Source organism: Oenanthe melanoleuca, chromosome 1, assembly GCF_029582105.1.
Source record: "Oenanthe melanoleuca isolate GR-GAL-2019-014 chromosome 1, OMel1.0, whole genome shotgun sequence".
Lineage (NCBI taxonomy): Eukaryota > Metazoa > Chordata > Aves > Passeriformes > Muscicapidae > Oenanthe > Oenanthe melanoleuca.
This window is the reverse complement of record NC_079333.1, coordinates 93,565,835-93,585,840: the sequence shown is the minus strand read 5'-3', so window position 1 is coordinate 93,585,840 and position 20,006 is coordinate 93,565,835. Positions and strand designations below refer to the sequence as shown.

The 20,006-nt window shown below is 40.2% G+C and overlaps 1 protein-coding gene across 2 annotated transcripts in view; it reads right to left on the bottom strand.

Moving 5' to 3' along the window:
• The window catches only part of FRMPD4 (FERM and PDZ domain containing 4), a 285,162-nt gene extending 265,352 nt beyond the window's left edge, over window positions 1–19,810 (bottom strand). For both annotated transcript variants that reach the window (XM_056502167.1, XM_056502157.1), the window contains exon 1: window positions 19,599–19,810. In XM_056502167.1, coding sequence (XP_056358142.1) covers window positions 19,599–19,639 — 41 coding nt within the window. In that variant the 5' untranslated portion in view covers window positions 19,640–19,810. The remainder of the gene's footprint in view (window positions 1–19,598) is intronic.
• Between the last annotated feature and the right edge of the window lie 196 nt (window positions 19,811–20,006).

Here is a 20,006-nt window from a genome sequence, read left to right as displayed (position 1 = left end):
CATCCTCAGGAGGGGCAGGTACCAATCTTCCCTCTGGTGACCAATGATAGGCTTTCAGGGAACAGCATGAAGATGAGCTGGGGCAGGTTTAGGCTGGATGTCAGGAAAAGGATTTTCACCCAAAGTATGGGTGAGCAATGAAACAAGCTTTTGAAGCCTGACAGAACTCAAGAAGTATTCCAACAAAGCTCTCAGGTACGTGGTGTGACTGTTTAGGGCCAGAAGGTGGACTTGATGATCCTGATAGGTCTCTTCTAACTCAGCATATTCTATGATTCTATGAAAATTCCATTATTCCAGAAAACGTACAGCACAAGTACAGCCAGTGCGACAATAATCTGATTTATCATGCATTTAATTTGCTTGCTAAAGAATGTGAAATTAACCTGTGTCACCAGCTTTTGCTGTCATTAGTTCAGCATTTTCTTGCTATAGGGATGATCAAATGCTTCCTGACATGTGAACTTCAAAGAGCTTCTACAACAAGGACCTTGGGTAAAGAAATCCTGAGGGAGGAGTGGCAGCTACTACAGATCTTCCATAGCCTCAGCCTTCTTCAAGGGGAAATGGGAAAACAAACAAACAGAAATGGCTTCAATCAACTCCTCCTTAATCTCTGATGGAGCAATCCAAACAGACAGGAAGACAAGATGACCACACTGTGGGAACACAGCCTTTATAGGGCAGAGCACATATAAATACTCCACAGTCCTGGAAGTTTCTGTGAGTGACAGTAAACAAGCTGTATTGAGAGAGGAATTCTGCTAGCACTCCTAATTTCGTGGTGCCTTTCTATTTTATCATGCAATGTTGGCATGCACTACAGTTCTAATGGGCCATCTTTCCTCACTTAAGCACTAAAATACTTCCACCAAATTTACTATTATACAGTTTAAGAAACAATTGTCTCAAGAAAAGGGGGACCCTGGAGTAATCCCAAATCTGCCTTCAAACCAGTGTAGTCTCTAAATATAAAGCATGTCCATTTGGGTCTAAATGCCTGGGGGACTTTAAAGAGGCAACATTTCTGTAACAGCTCTTCTAGGGATCACTAATAGCATAACATAACACATCAATACATCTTCTCTAAAAATTAAAAAGGAACAAAAATAGTCTTGGAGCTTTCTACACTGATTTCAAAGAGACTTCAGCTAAGTAGCTTCAAAATGACAGTTCTGCTTTAGTCTCCCAGATTGGCTTGTTAAGTCTACGAGCATAACACTGGAAATAGCACATCTAAAGAAATAAAGCAAATAGATGCAGACGTGAAATTTGGAGTTCTATCCCAACAACAAACTGAAAAACAAAACAAAGGGAAAAAAAAGAATGCAAGAGGCTAATAAGACTGCAGCTTTTTAAAAAATTACTCTTTTCAAAATATCATGTATCACACTCTTCAAGATAATACAGTCAAAGTTAAGTCTCAGAAAACACTTAGGAGAAGTGAAAAGTCTTGAAAAGTCTCCTAATTTGAGTGGGAAGCAGTTGCACATCTGTCAACAAACCTTTGCAACCAAAATAGCTATTGCCATCAAGGAGATCAATTTGCAAAATTCAATCAACACCTCCATCTCCTTACCTAGTTGCCATTAGTGATTGGTTTTGATACTACCTTTGCTCATCACACAATATTTGCAATTATCATTAAAAAAACATAATTTGTAAAAGTACATATACATTTAAATATATATTTGCAAACTAGCAATCCTGCAAATCAGCATGCCTATAAAGAACTAAGAAAGACCTTAGGAACATGCCATATGACCCACACAACAGCTGTATTTAATAAACTACATTTGAAAAGGCTGTAGAAAGCATGAGTCTCAACTATCCAATATATCTGGTCTGCACAGCACCACACAATATTCTTCTTGATTCATGAAAATCACCACTGGTCTTACAAACCAAATACACTGGATTAACTTCAAGTAGCAAACCACAATTTGCTTTTGCTTTAGAATTCCTCACACCAAGCACAGTTTTTCCTAGTCTTTTCACTGCCTCCATTTCTTTCCTCCCTTTTGGAGCCCACACCAGGCTCATATTTCCAATTCTTTATTCATATGCAGTCTAACAGAGCAAAGCACTCTGAATTAACTCATGGGACCTCAGCACTTCCATGGCTTGGGATCTGTCTCATAGAGTTAAGTCACATCTTGGAAACAAGGTCTTCATTTGCACTCCCTCCCTGGCTTTGCTAGCATACAGCACCACCACAGCAGGGTGACATGGAGACCACCCCATCCCTCCTGCCCAAAAACCAGCTCAGAGCCACAAGGAAAGCATCCACAACCTGCACATTACCACCTGCTGTGGTGGAACGTGCTACCAAAATAACCCAGATCAGTACTCATGAGAGTGATTTATATTATTTCACTGCTCAACACAAAACAGCAAGCACGCAGCTTCCAAGGACAGCACAAAAATAGCTTCCAGCTAATTTTTTAAGCCTATCCTAATGTTAATTTTAGCTTTGGAAAACCATCACGTGTAACAGAACACACAGTCCAGCACCCTCCACAAGGAAAAAACCCAGTGACATTATAGGCTCATATTTGGATATATCTGGCATAAGAGGCTTTCATTTTCAAGCTTAGAATGCATTTTAATCATTTACATATTTATTTTCATAATAAAAATAAGAAATTAGGTTATTTAGCTGTACTGAATTTGGCATGAATGAAGCCCAGGAAAAGAAAGGGGGGAGCCAACTGCACCATAGCTGACTGTTCCAGCATAATGTTGCACTGCAGTGGAAGTCTATTTTGAGAAAACTATAGTTGCCAGTAGCATAGCCCTCTTAAGTCATTTTGGTAGAAGTTGTCAAAATACATGTTCTTTTGAGTCTTGCTGGATTTCGAATACTTTATCTGGCCTTATTTTACAACAAAATGAAAATCTGTGACTTCCCTCTAATAAAAGTATTTGAAGAAATGTTAAGTCCAGATGAAATTAGAATAAGTAAAATAATCTACAGTTTTCTCAAGAACATGTAGGATATATGGTACAAAGTGGTATTAAACAAAGTTGAGTAAGGAAGGCAGGAACATAGTCTGGGTACCTTTATACAAAAGAACAACTTGGGAATGGTTAATGGAATGAGATGGACAGAAGCTGAAGAAGCTGCTGTCTGTTGAGAGCCCTAAGTCTCATCTCTGCTCTGCATGTCTATGTTAGAATGAGAGAATAAAAGCCCTGGATAAGCCCAGGAAAAGGGATTGGAATCAAAGGAGTCCCTTTCCCAGACAGCTAATTACAGCTGTTTAACAGTCAGACATTATACTGTTCACTACTCCATTTTTATTCGTGTATTTCCAGCAGAATTCTTTCTTCCTGGAATATCCTAATGCCTGGTAGTCAGGAGCAACAGATGTTGGCTCAGATCTCCAGCCTTCAGAGGGGGTATGAAATGCACAACATCCAAAGAAGGGCAGAAATTCTGCAACACTATTGTGCCTAATGACATTTTCTACTAGCTACTGCCAAATGGTTTCCCAGATCTGCTCATCAGGGACATCTGGTATTCTGCATTAGCCAACATGAACTGGTCTGGAACACTCAATAGCCTCAGGAATGTGGTGTGAATTTTCATACCCAAGGATGCTTCTTTTTGTGATAACAAAGTTACCTGGACTCATCTGTAGCTTTTGGAGGTCACCAAAATTTTAGATTGTATCACAACATTGCAAATAGGCTCTGTAGTTCACCGAACACTTGCCTCAGCAGCTATCCAATCTCATTTGGCATCCAGCCTTTTTAGTTTCTGGAATGATTTCTTCAATGATTCTGCATGGTCTGTAGACAGCTTCAGAAATGGTGCTTATAAACTCTCACACAAGTTGATGTACACAAAACTAGGTAACAGCAGTTCACTTTTGCATACCAACTAGAAAATGTAGGGACACTCAAGAGTAGGTAGATTATCTCTTGCCCTCTGTATTTTTTATTGATTCTACAGTTTCTGTAAACAAGTGAACATTTAAATTGCTAGGGAAAAAAAACCTGCAGAAATCTAAACATAAATCATCATAATTTAATTTACCAACAAACACTCATCAGCTGACCAACAGCTTGTCTTCCAGATTCTCATCACTTTATTTACTGTTTATCCTCTCCAAGTGGAAAAATGGAGATAGAATTCAATTTTGTTTTTACCAACATACAGAGACTGCTACATTCAGAATACCCTTCTAAATTACAGTTTATATTAAGAATTAAGTGCTATGCTGTGCAGCCCATGGAAGATGGATGAGAAGACACTTTTCTCACTGAAGCATAAGAAAGCTTAGGCTTGTGTTTTCTTTGCAGTAGCAATATGCTACACCAACAAATACAACAGAACATTTTCCAAAATGCTATTCCTCATGAAGTCTTCTCCATACTAAGGCCAAATACAGCTGAAATCTGTAGCAAACTGACCTTTGAATCTTTTTGTTTAATTTCATCAGCTAGAAGTCAAAATACATGCCACAAAAATGCAGATTCTAACATATTTTATGCTAAATCAGACTTTAACATTTGAGAAAAATCCAACTCTTGATGGTATTTAAGGCTCACAAAGAGCATAACTACTGAACAAGTGTTCATTTTGGACACACACATTGTTTCATAAAACTTCTCCCTCTTAATTCTGTTTCTTTTCTTCCTTTTTTTTTCTTTAACTGCTCTTATTTGATGAAATAAGAGTAAATATCAAACCCATGCTTTACCTCACCTGAAAACTTAGTTTTGTTCATCTCTAAGAAAGTTGTCTTTTTTCATCAGTTCCCAAATATTCATCAGCATGTGGGAGTTCCTCCTATCCTCCAGCATTTTTTTTAAATAGTATCTGAACAGTTCCAGGTGAGGATGGATTGTCTCACCAGATCTTCAAATCTATTCCCCATTACAGTGGAAACTAAGTAATTCTTTATGAAACACTGCCAAGTCCATCCCTTGGATGAACAGAAAACTCTGGTTTTGGAGCCTACCATTGAATGCTGATGGGTTTTCTACAAGTAACTCAGGAAAAATATTTTGTAAATGGTTAAGAAGTTGTAATCCAGTAACATAAATAAAAAGCTACTTCCAAACTACTGACAGACATGTCCTACTAAGCATTCTCAGCAAAAGCATTTCTCCTGATTTTCTGAACTGTGTAAGTAAAAATTAGAAGGAAAAAAAAAAAGAAAGAAAGAAAAAAGGAAAGGAAGCAGGGAAAACAAAAAGCCTACCAGTAATGATTTTGGAATTTCCATCCAAGGGAGCAGACTCCTGGCTAAATCCAGAAGAAAGTGATCTTGACTGCAGGTGATGCACTCTTCTGACACCAAGTGCCACTGCAATCAATCAGAATCACTATAGGAACATGGGGCAGAGGAAAGCAGACAGTTTTAAAATTGAAATGTGAAAAGTGCATTTTTAATGTGAGCATGGGTATTTTTAATTATGCATATAAAGGCATATTTCAGGAAAATTCTGCATGGAAATAGCATGTCCTTTAGAAAATTCTTAATGTCCACTATCTACCTGGCATAATAAAATGACAAAGGTGGCCTTAAATTTCAAAAACCAGCTTGAATTTTTTTACATCCTCATATGGAATTTCAGTGCTCATTAGTTTATAGACTACCAGATATCAAACTCCCAGTTCTTTCTAATAGAAAAAAATAAATAGTAAAAAATTTTCTTTAATTGTTGGGGTTTTGTTCCACTCCACAACAATGAAATAAAAAGAAACACACAACAAACCAGACAATTAGAACTAGTGGCTTCTTCTGGAGGAAAATTCTCCCCCACGTTCTACCAGGTGACAGTTTAATTCTGTGATCTGATCTTTACAATGAGGCCAGTGCCTGGTCATTACAGAGGTAAGTTTTCCTTCCAGTTGATTACCATCCTTATCACTAAGTATTTGTAAGTGTTGATGTCAAAAAAATACTGAACAAGTCACCAGGCACTAAACTAAACTAAGCCTTTATTGGAGGTGAAATAGTACTTTTTTCTTCTACTGTGAAACAGCCACAACTTTCAGTACAACAGGCCTAAGTTAGGAAAGTCTAACTTCAGAATGGAAAGTCATGATCTTTGCCTCCAAAATGACTGTTCACTTATATAGCAAAGACTCTCAACAGATATTTTATAGGAGCTGTACAGTAAGCTGAGTGGGCATGTGTACCCAATGATGCATTTACAGACCCCTAAACCACCAAACATGCAACTCCTTTGCCATTATTAACGCTGGGGTTTCAGCAAATTATTCAAAACAGCTGCTGGACTAGGTTTGCCAGTTTGAAGAACAGACCATGTCATCTTTCAGTGTAATACAAACTGGACATCCCTGCTGAAGAGCCTGCCAAGGCTGGGAACCAACACACCCAGAAGAACTCCATCAGCACAGGGAAGCAGACCCAGGATTTTCAGTCTCAAGCTGCATCAAGGGAAAATTCAGCTGGATATTAGGAAAAGGTTTTTCACTGAAAGAGTGATAAAGTACTGGAATGGTCTGCCCAGGGAGGTGGTGGAGTCACCATCCCTGGATGTGTTTAAAAAAGACTGGATGTGGCACTCGGTGCCATGGTCTAGTTGAGGTGTCAGGGCATGGGCTGGACTCGATCCTGAAGGCCTCTTCCAACCTGGTTATTCTGTGAACTCTGTGAAGATATGTAGGGCAGGTTTCCTTCCCTCACCCAACCTGACAGCAGTGGAGGCTGCAGCTCTGTGCTGGGGGCTCTGCATTTACCCTGCTCAGGTACAAGGGGCAGCTGGGCTGGTCAGACACAGCTGGCACTGGGACTGGCAGGTCCTACCAGATGAAATTAGAGCACCAGTTAAGCCTGCAAAGAAAGTTTTGGCTGCTATTCAAGCTGCACTGTTATTTACTGAGCAAAGAGATGCTGTACACAGGGTTATTTGGCCTATGCAGTGTGCACAGTCTGGCTGGAAGGAGAAAAATCCACCACATTTTAGTTGCAAGGTCTGTGCCACTCAGCTCAGAAAGAAAAAAAAGATAGAATTAAACTAATGCATGTGAGAAACAAAGTAGCTATGCTGTCCTTATTTACTCAACTTTTGCAAAGACTAAACAAAAGCAAAAGTAAAGTTTCCTTATGGCTTCACATAACATTAAACAAACTTTACAGCTTCCTGTCACTGATCCCTAAAGGCAGAATCACCATGAATTTGCTGTCTAATGCTCAGAACTGTTCTCTCCTGAACATAATTATAAATGAAAGCCTAAACCACCTATTCCCCCAATACCTTTAAAAGCCAGAATACTGAATTAATTAATAAAAAGGGATGTGGATCAGGAAGGTGTCTTTATTGTGGTCAGAGTGCCACACTCACATGGCTGTGCCCTGCCAACAGTGCCCAGCAGTCCAAACAGGACAACTGGTGAGTCAGCATTAAATACTCATGTGAAAGGGGGGACTAGTGAAAGAAAGCTGCTTCAGTTGGAAACTAACTGGAGGGGGATGGGGGAAAAGAACTAAAGCAGCAAACCATACCACAGAAATTGAGAGACAAACTGTTTTCTGCTTACCATCAAATTTGTAGAAGGAAAAAAAAAAAACATTTTGAACACTGAGTAGATTAAATGTCAGTTCTTATAATTACAGCCTGGTAAACAAATATATATAAATATTACTGGTAAAGTTTTATGCAGCTAGAATAAATTTCAGCCATTTTGAAATAACATCCAGTAGAACAGGTATTGTCTCCTCTAATTGGAAAGCTGCTCATTACAGCACTGAACTATGAACCATTTGGAAAAAAAAAAATTGAAACTAATACTGCCTTACCTTCTTCCATGAAAGAAGCATTTTAAACATTTAATATGGAAATAGAATTTCTCTTTTTTAGAACCAGCACTTAACCTGAGAAAATGGGATGAACTCTGACATTAATGGCTAAAGAACACTAATGAAAGGGAAAGACTCCTAAAAACACACATTTGTCTAGTCATCACAAGGCCAAAGAACACTGTGAGGTTTGGACAAGCTTTAGAAAACACAACAATAAAGCAAATCAACGTTCTGCCATTAAAGAAATACAAAGTACTTTTGCTGAGATGAAGGAGGAGGTTTGCAGTGACATCTGGAAAAGTGAAATTCATCCTTTACCCTTTACAGAGCAGGCTACTACTAAAATCTATTAAACAGTCACAGCACCAAGCAGCACACCCAGATACCACGGACAACTTGAATCCAACAGGACAACTACAGAAACAAGTGACAGGGGCAAAGAATCTGCCATTTCAGAACACCCCTGTCTGAACAAGACCTTCACAGCACCTTAATGCCTATTACAGCCATCAAAAGAGAAGAATAATAATCAATGTTTTGCTCTGAAAGAATACGCCTTTGTATCAGTAAACAAACATTCAATATATTCAGCATCAAAGAATAAGGATATTGGAAGTTTTTTTCTTTTATCCAAACATGTCAACTAAAGAAAATCAGACTTGTGTTTCACTGTTTATATTCCAAGAATATTACTTATAAAGTGATCTTTTGTAAGGCAAGCTAACTATAAGTCATGCAGATGGATTATGTTAGCCACCTAGGAAAAAAATGTAAAAGCTACAGTATTTTTAAGTGTGCATCCTGAGAGAATTTCTTTTGATACACTGTATTTTTTACAATAAAACACCCAAACTAAAAGAGTTTTAGTAGCTCTAAATTAAATTTCTTCTATGGAATCATTTGTTGTGAGGCTTTTTAGAGTTCTCCTTTAGACTTATCCTTCAAGATCCCCATAACCACCATCTTTTTTAGACCACATATTCAGTGATGTGATGGAGTTGATGGATAAGCATTGCAAAGTATGAAAGTGATCAACAAGGAAGTGCCATATATGTATAAGAAATGACAGAAAATACAGAAGGAAGAGAAAAACTGCTGTATGGAAACTCCTCAAAGTTTACTACTGCTGTTGCTAAAAGATAGAAAGCCACATGGTTCAAAGCATAATTAAAAATTCAGGCTACTTATGCACCTATAAAACTCCCACTTTCAGTTTAAAAATGAAGAGCATTTGAAAAGCAAGCCATTAATACTCTCCAGTTATTTTTCTGTGGTCTCAGAAGTAGCACAGACACACTATACTTGCTTCTGTAAGAAGTTCTTTCCAAGTTCAGAAATAGAACATTTGAAAGAAACCTTTTATCTCTTCAGACAGCTTCCAGAACCTGGAAAACACATCCACAGAAAGGATATAGCTGCAAACTTGCTGCTAGGAATGAACACAGGTTCATTATTTAAAAGATAACCAAAGAAAATTAAACAACCTCTCATTTATCCTGGACAGTTCAACCTTCTACTACAAGCAATCTAGGAAAATTAATCCCTTGGACAACCACACTCCTCTGCTGCCTAATAAAGTAAAAATATGACTAGAAATCTGCTTTTAATAACAACAGGAAGCCAGTTTCTTTAGACTGCATGGCATGGGAGCAAGGGTGCAACACCCTCATACTTGAGGATGTGCAAGATACACAAAGCTGCATTTAGCACACAGAACTTGGTCTCCCAAGTGCCCAAGCAAAGCCAAGCCAAGTCAAGGCACCAGAACAGGCTCCAAAGGCATGAAAGGGAAGCAAGAGGAACTAGGAAAGATCTGAGGAATTTCAGAGGGGCTGAAGCAGCTTCTCCTCACTCCAAGCCATCTTTTGCAGAAACTCCCTCCTCCCTGGATTTGCTCCTATGTGGGGTTCCCATGCAGCCTCCCCAGCTCCCAGAGGTACCTGCAGGAAGATTCATCTCCATGTTCTCCCACCACTAAATGGGGTGCCATGTAACAGAGTCAGCATACACCAGAAGCTCCCCTTCCCCTTCTCCCCTGCCACCACCAGCCCAAGACAACATGCCCCAATCACTTCTGCCAAGCCAGTTTAGATATCTACCAGCAGAAATTAAACAAACCAAAACCAGTTTTCTCATAGTTTCAGTCCATGAAGTAGCTCACCACAGTGTGAGACAAAGGGGTGCAGGGGACAAAATGGGGAAGCTGAAAAGCAAAAGGAAGTGGAAATCACACCCCACAGCCTCATTAGGTCTTCTCCAGGAGATGTTACATGAGGCTGATCATATTACAGAAGTTCCCCCTCAAAGTGCCTCAGAGTACAGGGGCTTAGTCCTAATTCTTCCCCATACCAAATAAAAATTAAAAAAAAAAAAAGCCAAATGCTTTCTGGTTTTTTGGACCTTTGTTTTTTTAAGCCAAAATGAAACATAAATACATTCCCCAACAACTGCAGATTTTGCAGTCAAGTTATCTGCATTCAAAGAGGGGAAGTCACAGGGCCCATCAGCGAACCAATGCAGGAGATGCAGGAGTTGAGCTTCAAGGGCATCATCCTGATTGCAGGGTCTCTGAGACACAAAATGCACAGGGAATCAAGGACCACCTTGTTACTTCAGGTGTTGAGTTAGTTCAAGCTTAGCCACCAGAAACCCCTCAGAAAAATAAAGACTTTCAAGCAGAAACTCAAGACCTTAGAAGACAAAAAAGTTGTTTCCGTTCCAATGCTGGAGTGAATTCTTCCATTTTTTAAAACAGCAGTCACACAGATTACAGCACATCTCAACAATTAATTCAACCAGCCTCATGAAGCAAATAACTCCTACCCAGGCAACAATGCAAGCTCACCTTCACATAAAGATCAGCTAGTCTTCAACTATTAGTTCAAAGGGCAAATTAGCCTCCACCCAATACAACATTAATAAACTCCTTTCTCCAATTTCTCTCTTTCTACCTTTGCCATTCCTCCCCTATTACATGCTGTAGCCCATACTCAGCCTGCCTTCAAAGCAGAGAAGTCAAGTACAGATCATTCTGCATGTGCAGTTTTATTCTGTCCCCCTTCCCTGTGTGCCCTGACAGAGGAGAGGGCACTCCTTGTAAACATGACAGGTAACACATAATACATTATGCAAAGCAAAGACCTAGGCACATAGCCAAATTTCATGAGAAAACTATCTGCCTGCCCCACTGGGCAAAAAAAAAAAAAAATCTTCAAAGATAAAAATTAAAAATTCAGTTAACATCATCCGTGGCATGCAACTAGTTAAAAAAAAAAAAAAAAAAAAAAAAAAGCAGATGCCTTCTTTAAATGGCAACTTTCATATGATCCAAAACCTAATGCCAATAAAAAACCTATGAAATGCTGAACAGATATAGTACATTTTGACTTATCAGCCACATTGTACAGTCAAAATAAAACTTGTGTATTTTCCATGACAGAGGTGCACAACCTGTACATACTGCAGTGTTAAACAGACAGACACCCCCTTCCAGAGTGGGTGAGTTGACACTACCATCCATAACCCTCAATTTTATTTCTTTTTCGTGGGATAAAGGTCTAACATCACAAGCCAAGAAAATTCATAGGATCATAGAATAGTTTGGGTCTGAAAGGACCTTAGACCATCTAGCTCCAGCCCCGAAGTCTGCAGGAGCTCTTCTGTGCAATTGCAATCTCTGCTGTCTCAAGGCTCCTGTCACAGATGCCTCAAGGCTTGTCACAGCCTCATTTAGAGTGAGTCAAAGTCAGTGCCATCATTCAGGCATTCAGGTAATGAAGGATCCTGCCTCTACAAATCTGCTTAGAGATGGAATATTTCCAGATTTCCTCTCCAGTTCTCTCCTGCTCTATTTCAGTCAAACAGAGAGCACAAGTGAAATAAGGCAGCTTGGACATGTAACACATGCCTGGCTTGTTTTACATGGCTGGTGCAACTGCTAGTACTCCTGGTAGCATTTACTGCCTAAAGAATAATTTCCAAACATATGAGGACTGACAAATCCAGAGGAATACAATCACAAATTCAAGATTAAGGACAAACAGTGAAACTGCAAAATCTATGAGCAACTTATGGGCTGCATAATGCTGGAAAACTATTTTAAACAAATATGTAAGCACTTACATGAAAAAGGCTGACAGTTTATCTGAACAATTAAAACTCCATCGTGCACAAACCTTAATGAAAACCTTCACTCTAAATAAGGTACAATCTACTGCAAAGTTTTACAAATAGTGATTTTAGATTTTCTTCTTAATGTTAGTTTCAAAATTATGTCTTTTCTCTCCCACTCCCTAAAAATAAACAGAAAGGACATATGCAGAAATAAATTCTGAAGAGCAGAAGGGAGATTTTTTGATCTTTTTGATTGTTAATGCAAATCACTTAGTAGTTTTCATCAATCCACGCATCACACCTTTTTGATTATCTATAGATATAAAAAAGTCATAATACTTTGCAATATCCCAAGCCTCTTTCCCTTAAGCCTTAAAAAAATTTCAGCAAAATCCAAAAATAAACTGTCAAGAGCCAGATCATAAGAAGATTCATTCTCAATATTTGACTCTAGCATATAAATATTCCTTCTTAGTCTTTACCCCCTTCTTTTGATTCTGTGTATAAATTATGTTTTTACCAGCAGTTCTGAAAATCTTGCAAGATATCCATCTATTCTGCAGAGCCTTATCTCCCCACACTCCCATAGCTAAAACTGATACCTGACAAATCCACTCACTAACTTTGTTATAATTAAAAATGTTGGTTATTATAACTAACTAGTTTGTGGCCAATAATCAACATTATCTGCACCCTCTAAACTAAAGGAATACTGGTAGAAATTTCTACAACACCAGGTCCTAATTTAGGTCAGAGGGACTTTTGAGTCCTGAGTACTTTACATCTCTGGCTCCAATGTACTTTCACAGGTTTAGGTTTTAAGCAGTGTGGATTTCACTAGGATTTAAAATGCAATTACTTACTGAAATTTATATTACTGGCACTCTTATTTGCTTCATTTCCAGTCAATGGAATAATTATCAGAAACAGAGACTCACTGGTTATTTTAAAGGTCTTTAAACATACCTTCAATAAATGTGCAGCCTTTTCACTTCACAGATTTCTTCAAGGTACATCACAAAACTAATAATTTTATTCATGATTACAAAATCATGATTACAGCTTTAAATACAGTTTGGTATTATCAGAAGTCAATTCCTGTTCAATAATGTTGCTGTAGTATTTAAACATGGATACTTTATCAGCACCAGAAGTTTCCATAACGTGGATCCAAATAGGTCATATGCAAACAGTCAAGAAAAAGAGTAATTCACATACCTGGATGGTCTTCCCTGATTTAATAGAGCTATTTGTGCATGAAACAGTAGGACTGGAATCCAAAATTACCTTTCCCTTCCTCACATTGGATTTTTTGCATTATTTGTCTACAGCAGTTAGAGATCCTTCTCAGATGATGGTTCATTTTACAAGAGGTGGTGGCTCCTACATGACTTTAGTCAATTCTTTGTGCCATCAGTCAGATACTAAGTTGTGATAGATCTGACAAAGTGCTTGGAAATGTTTTCAGGAGCAGTAAAATCCCCCTTCTGCACCACATTATGAGTGGAGCTGAGACCATGTTTCACCCTCTCATTATTTCAGTCATGGTTTGTATTCCCTATGAACAGCCTGGTACACTCCCATAACGATCCAGAATGCTGCAAAATATGGTAACATATCCTCCTTTTTTATTACTGCCATGGTGAGAATTTTTTTTTCAATTTAACTGAAATTTTCCACATGAATCTGTCAGGTTGAAAAGCAGGCTTCTCAAAAACAAACCAACCAACCAAATCATACCATGAACAAGCAAACCTTCTCCCCCCTTCAAAAAACTAAACAAGCTGCCAAACACCTCAGGCTCATCCTGGTACCAGTGAAATACAGGCAAAAAATCAAAACAAAAACCCTCTTCTGTCTTCTCACACCATATAAAAAATTTAAACAGAGTGACTTAAACATGCACATACAAGAATATTGCAGGCTACAATTATAAGAGAAACTATCCCAAGATTCTTGATTTGGCCATGTCATCAACAATTTTACTTTACAGATTGAAATCCTTCAAAACAAAACAAAATCAAAAAAAAAAAAAAAAAAAAAAAAAGACAACTTTCTAGAAATAAAAGCATTATATCAAACCTGCACATTTTGATTTTTCTTAAATCAAAGCATCAATTCTCAAAGTTTTCGTTCCATTTTCTTCAGTAATTAGTAGAAGAGGAGAAAGAAAGCATTACTTTGAGTTTATTCTCTTTTTTTTTTTTTTTTTCCTTTCTTAAAAATTTCTGGAGACAATGTTGCTTATGGAATAGAGAACATACAGATTTAGCAGAGTTGTATCATCCTTTACTGGCCACTTGACAAGTTTACAGCAGTTCATAATATAAGGAGTGGTTTCAATAAATCTCTAAACTGCTGAAGTCACTGTGACATACAACATTACTAACATCACAAACATTAAAGCATGTGTCTTTATTATGTGTGTCAGCTAACAAAACAAAACAGATAAATAATGAAACATATGAGGTAAAGCTCCTATATTAATGTGACTAGGCAAATGTGCCCCTAAATGGAATGCAGCAGAAAAAAGGCTGAAATGAATTATTGGTTATTTGAATTATCATCCAGTATAATAAAATCCTTTCTGGAATTAAATTACCTCCTTTGAACATAAAAAGGATAATCATAGACTTTCTTACTGAGTCTTTTGTAAATACTGAAAATAACTTACAAGCTACAATATTGTCATTGCAAAGAGTACTCATAAAAATTGTTCGAAAAATCATATTCAAAACAGCATCAGTTAGTTAATCACACTTTCAATTGTCTCTCCATTAAGATAGGGGTTTTTTAAACTTCACAGGAAAATAAAAACTTGGCAAGGAAAATCACAAATAAAGAAAGGTGCTATTCTGATGAAGACAGAGAAGCATCCCAAAATCTTTAATTAATTTTAAAAAACCAAAAACACAAAAACAAAACCACAAACAGCAAACAACAGATGGGCTAATTTTAGAACTTTCAATCTAAAAAACATACATCTGCTTGGCTGCATAAAAATAACTAAACCATGAAGACAAGCAACTCACTTCCCAAAAAAAAACCCAAAAAACCCCAAACAAACAAACAAACAAACAAGAAAAACAAACAAAAACACAACAGAGAGTACTCAGAAGATACAGGCACAGCTTCTAGTCTGCTACATTTTAAGACAGATTTAGGAGAGAACCTTTCACACCAGTCTGGCAGGACATCTAAAAGACAGTATCTGGAGAGAACAAATCTGAGCACAGAACTACAAAGGCTGGAAAGGGAGAAAACAAATTCAAGGCTCCACATCAGTTTAGGCTTCTTTCACTTTTATAAGCAGCAAGAACTCAAAAGTCCAAACATCTGTGCAGGTACCAAGTCTGTCTACCTGACTAGAGAGGGCCAGCAATGGAAAGATAAACACAAAAGATAAGAATGTGAGATTTATCCACACTAATGAAAAATAACTTGTAAGAAGTTCCTTCTCAGTTAGAAACCCAGCCTCAGGTTTACCATAATCACAGCAAAAACACCCATATTTGACTGTTCTCTGAAAAGAAGATCTTGCAGGGTTAAGGGATTCTTTTGTTGTCATTTTAAAGCCAATTCCAAGGGCCTGGCTAGCAAGGATATGGCTATTCAAATCCCATTTTAATGGAATAATTTTAAACTCAAGGATAATAGATAGTAATCTAAACTTGAGCATTAAAGTAAAGATCCAGGTAAGACAAATTTACCTACCCCATACAACAAACTGGCATTGCTGCTAAGGGCAGGTCCAAACCTTCCTTCTACCCTCCTGTTTGTTATATGAGGTTAACTCTCCATTCATTATTCTTTTAACAGCTACAATGAGGTCTAGATTTTTACTTTTTACCACACACTGCAGGCCTGTTTCTTGGAGACTTTCTTTCTTGTGAGAAATTACTCCATGAGCTCAGAACTTCTCCCACAAATGTGTGACAGAGTATTGCCACAGCTTAAAACCTGATGGTCACTCGTGCACAGTCATGTCATTTCCTGCCTAGTGTTACCTGGAAAAGTAACAAACAGGGGCCCAGGAGCTTTAAATCCCTAGGGTCACTGCCTCAGTCACATTCAGGTGATATCCAGACAAGCATCTTTCCATATCAAAGTTTTCTTCCTGCTGTGAAAGCTCTGAAATAGAACTGACCTCAACAGACATCACAAAAACAGTCATTCCCAGTAAAAAAAAAATTCCTACTAAAATATATATTCTATGACTATAGGCTTTAATTCTTGGTATGTTCCATTCACTATTCTGACCTATTGTTTCACAGTTCATCTGTCCAGTACTGACTAGAAACTTGACACTGTGCCCTATTCTCAGATTTATCTTGATCTGAAAACAGTTTCACATTCAGAACAGCAGCACCATCCTTCCTCCACTGCCTATACATGTGCTCAAGAATCACCACTTCTTACTCTTTCTCCAAGCAGCTGCTAAAAGGAACTGAGAGAGAATACCAAGCAAGACAGACTTCTGAACCAACCTCAGCTGCAGTTGAGCACTTACCTATGGACTGATCCTCCATCCCAAATTACAGATGCTACCAACCATACATGTGTGCTGCCCACACTACAGAAATATTCACCTGCCTTGAACAGCTCCACATCAGAGCACTGATCCATTAAACAAGGCTTGTCAATCATTCTCTACACTTGGAAATTCATTACAATAAAAGGTTTGTTTGTTTGTGTTTTTTCCTCCAGAGAATGACACTGTAAGATTTACACCAAAACAGTTACTCCAGACCACTACCAGATTGGTGAATTTCCAAAGCAGGATGGGGGAGAGGCTATGTCAGGGAAAGTAGGATCACTATTTCTACATGGTATTCTTGTTTTCAATATCTGATGGCTATCTCCAAACTTTCAAAATCAACAGAAACTTTATCACGAAGCATCTGTATGTTTATGCATAGTACACAATGTGACAGACCTACAAAGCCAAGGAAAGGACAAGATTACCAGGGATCATCTTTGTCATAAAACCAGTTTGGCATTCTCTCTCATTTCTGCACATAATCCTTTTCCAGATTATGCCCATATTTTCCACTTACCCAACAAGTATGGACAATTGTTGAAGCCATTATAGAAGCAGAGTCTCTAAAAGATCCTGAACACAAAGGTATCACATAGAGCCACCCTCTAGGACTTTAAACCTCATTTTAAGCTTATTCCAGATTTTAAAAACATATATGTTAATTGAGCAAGACAAAATTTAAATTCTTACCAGATTTGTTAAAATCATATCATGACCTTAGGAAGTATCCCTTCCAGTAGTCATGTATAGCAGAGCTTAGGTGTGCCACTGCCTGCAGAATCAAGGCTGCAGACTAAAACTGTAATAAAAAAACTTGCCACTTAAAATGAGGAGACCTGAATGCACAACAAAATAAAATTTAAAATAAGTTCTGCACCAGCTATGTTCAAAACAACTTCTGTAGGTAATCTGCCTGTAAAATCACAGTCTCCGTTAAATATTTTCTCCAGAAAGGCCTTCCTTCTAACAGCAAACAACTGGTATTTTTGGGCAAACTCGTTTTCCAACCCAAATGCACAAAGGGACTAAAAATGGGGTTTACACTGGAACCTGTCTTCTCCATGAAGCTCTCATAAAATTGGAATAGATACCTGGCTGTAACCTAGGAAACAGCAAATAAAGTCAAGTCCTGTGTAAACTATTATGTCTTTTAACAACCGGAAAATTAGGAATAAAAAGTGTAGCTCAGTACAGAAATCATTTACTGCAATCTACAAGACAAACACAGGCTGCAAGTATTTCACATCCTTAAATGAAGTGGAGGCAGATACAAGCATTGAAACTCGCAATTTCATTTCAGAAAGAACCTTTAGGTTCTTCTGAAGAATTTCTATGATCTGTCTTTACTTAAATACAAATATTAGATATGTCTTCAAGTATGCAGCAAGCTACAGATTTTGTACACACCAAGAGAGATCTAAGCTTACATCATATATATATCTAAAACCTGCCATGCACCTGACATAATAAAATTTTTGAATGGCACATCCCTTTCTCTGCCTTTGATTCTAGACCAAGTGTGACATGAAGACCTGGGAGCTTTCCTAAAAGGGATTTTTTCTAAAATATAATTTCCAAAAAAAGAGAAGGTCATGCAATTCAATTTACCTGGAAATAAATACCACAATACATGACCTATTCCTTATCTATGTGAGCACGTTTTCCCTCTCCTCAAAGTTTGTGCTGTAGCTCCTGCTGCTGCAGCTCTAGCGGTATCAGCCAGCAACACCACCCAAGGCAAACCAAGGGGGCTGCTTGTATTGTCACTGTCACACGGTGTAAAATTCCTGTGAGCAGGATGAGACAATGATGTGCTTGAATGACAGCAGCTGTTCTGTGCTGGCATGCCACAAGCAGAGCTGTAATCACAGCCAGGTGCAATGGTGGGAATTTTGGGGGATAAAGGCAGTGCCTGCACCTGTGGCACTCTGTAACTTCCAGCCATGCAATATTTGTTCTTTACAGACCATCTGTCATTTTGACAAGCTCCCTACCTGACCGTCACTGGAGCAAGCCACCTTTTTTATTTCCTTAACAAGGCCTTTCTCCCTTTTGTACAACATCCAATTTCTGCCTCATACGTGCCTCATAAACAGAAAAGGATACGGTAACTATGGTGTAGGAACCAGTGAATCATAAGAATTTGAAACACTCCTAGTTACAGTGATCAAAGCTAAATCCTTTAGGAAGATTATCCACACCAGAACCCTGGAAAAAAAATTATGTGACTCGAGTACTTTGGTACTGCATCTCTGCGATAAAGCACAATCCCCTGTGCAGCTGCGAAGGGCTAGCTCCAGTTACGGGTAACCACGGTGGAACATTGTACCAGGGGCTGCTGTGCCTCTTGATCTATCTATGCAGCTCCAGGCCTGGCAACCAGCTGCAAACGCAACAGTCCACAGGCTGAGACCACAACTCTGAGGCCATTCAAGAGAAGGTTTATTCGGAAAACAAAGAAATAGAGCAAAATAACACAAATCAACCCCACATTTAAACAACGAGAAGTAGGAGCCTTCCAAGCAAGGGATAAGACGCCAGATCCCCTGGCGCCCCTGCGCCCCTCGCCGTGTGTAGCGGCGGAGGGGCAGCGCTCAGCAGCGATGCGATGCGAGCGATGCGATGCGAGCGCCGCTCCCGCAGACGGCCCCGGGAGCGCCGTGCCGAGCGCCGGCACCGCGGATGGGGAGCGCAGCGCAGCGCGGGCAGCGGACCCGGAGCGCGGCCCGGCCAGGCTGCCGCTCCTCGCAACTTCGCCCCCGCCCCGGCAGATGACCGAGACCCGCACCGCGCCACCTCCCCCGAACACCAGCACACCCCTCGCACACCGCACCGCGCCCGGCTCCGGCCCCTGTCGCCGCTTCTGCATTTCCAGCAGCGCTCCGGCCGCCCATTCTGGTCTCACGGAGGGCACCGCTCTCGCCCAACTGCGGCCGCAGTTCATTGTCCCTTCGCAAGGGAGAGGGGCACGACCCATCCCACGCAGGGACACCGGCGCGGCCCGGGGGATGGCAGGGACGGCGAGACCCACCGCCCCACCCCGGCAGCGAGACCCCCGCCCCGCGGCCACAGAAGTTGGGAGCGGCTCCCCCCATCCCTCCCTGCCCCGCAGGACACGGGCAGCGCCCGCGGGTCGCGGAGCAGCAGCGGCAAACACCTACCCGGAGAGCTTCCCAATCTTCACAAAGCTAAACACATCCATCCATGCGGCCGGCTAGCTCTGCCCGTCACACTCACTCACTCCAGCAGCAGCAGCGGCGGCGGCGGCGGCAGCAGCAGCTCCATGTCGGGAGAAGGTTGCGTCCAGCGGCAGCAACAGCCCTTGCAAAAAAGCAGGAGCCGGCGGAGACAGCGGCTGCTACCCCCCTCCGGCGGGGAGCGGGGCGTGCAGCATCTCGCAGGACCGGCGCTCATCTGCGCGCAGCCCTCCCCCTGCGCTCCGCCCGCCCGCTCCCGCCTGCCGAGCGCTCTCCGGGCCGCGTCCGGAGCGCGGCGGGAGCCGAGCGGGCGGCGGGAGCGCGGCGGGAGCGGAGCCCGGCAGGAGCGCTGCCCGCAGCCGCGCTCCAGGA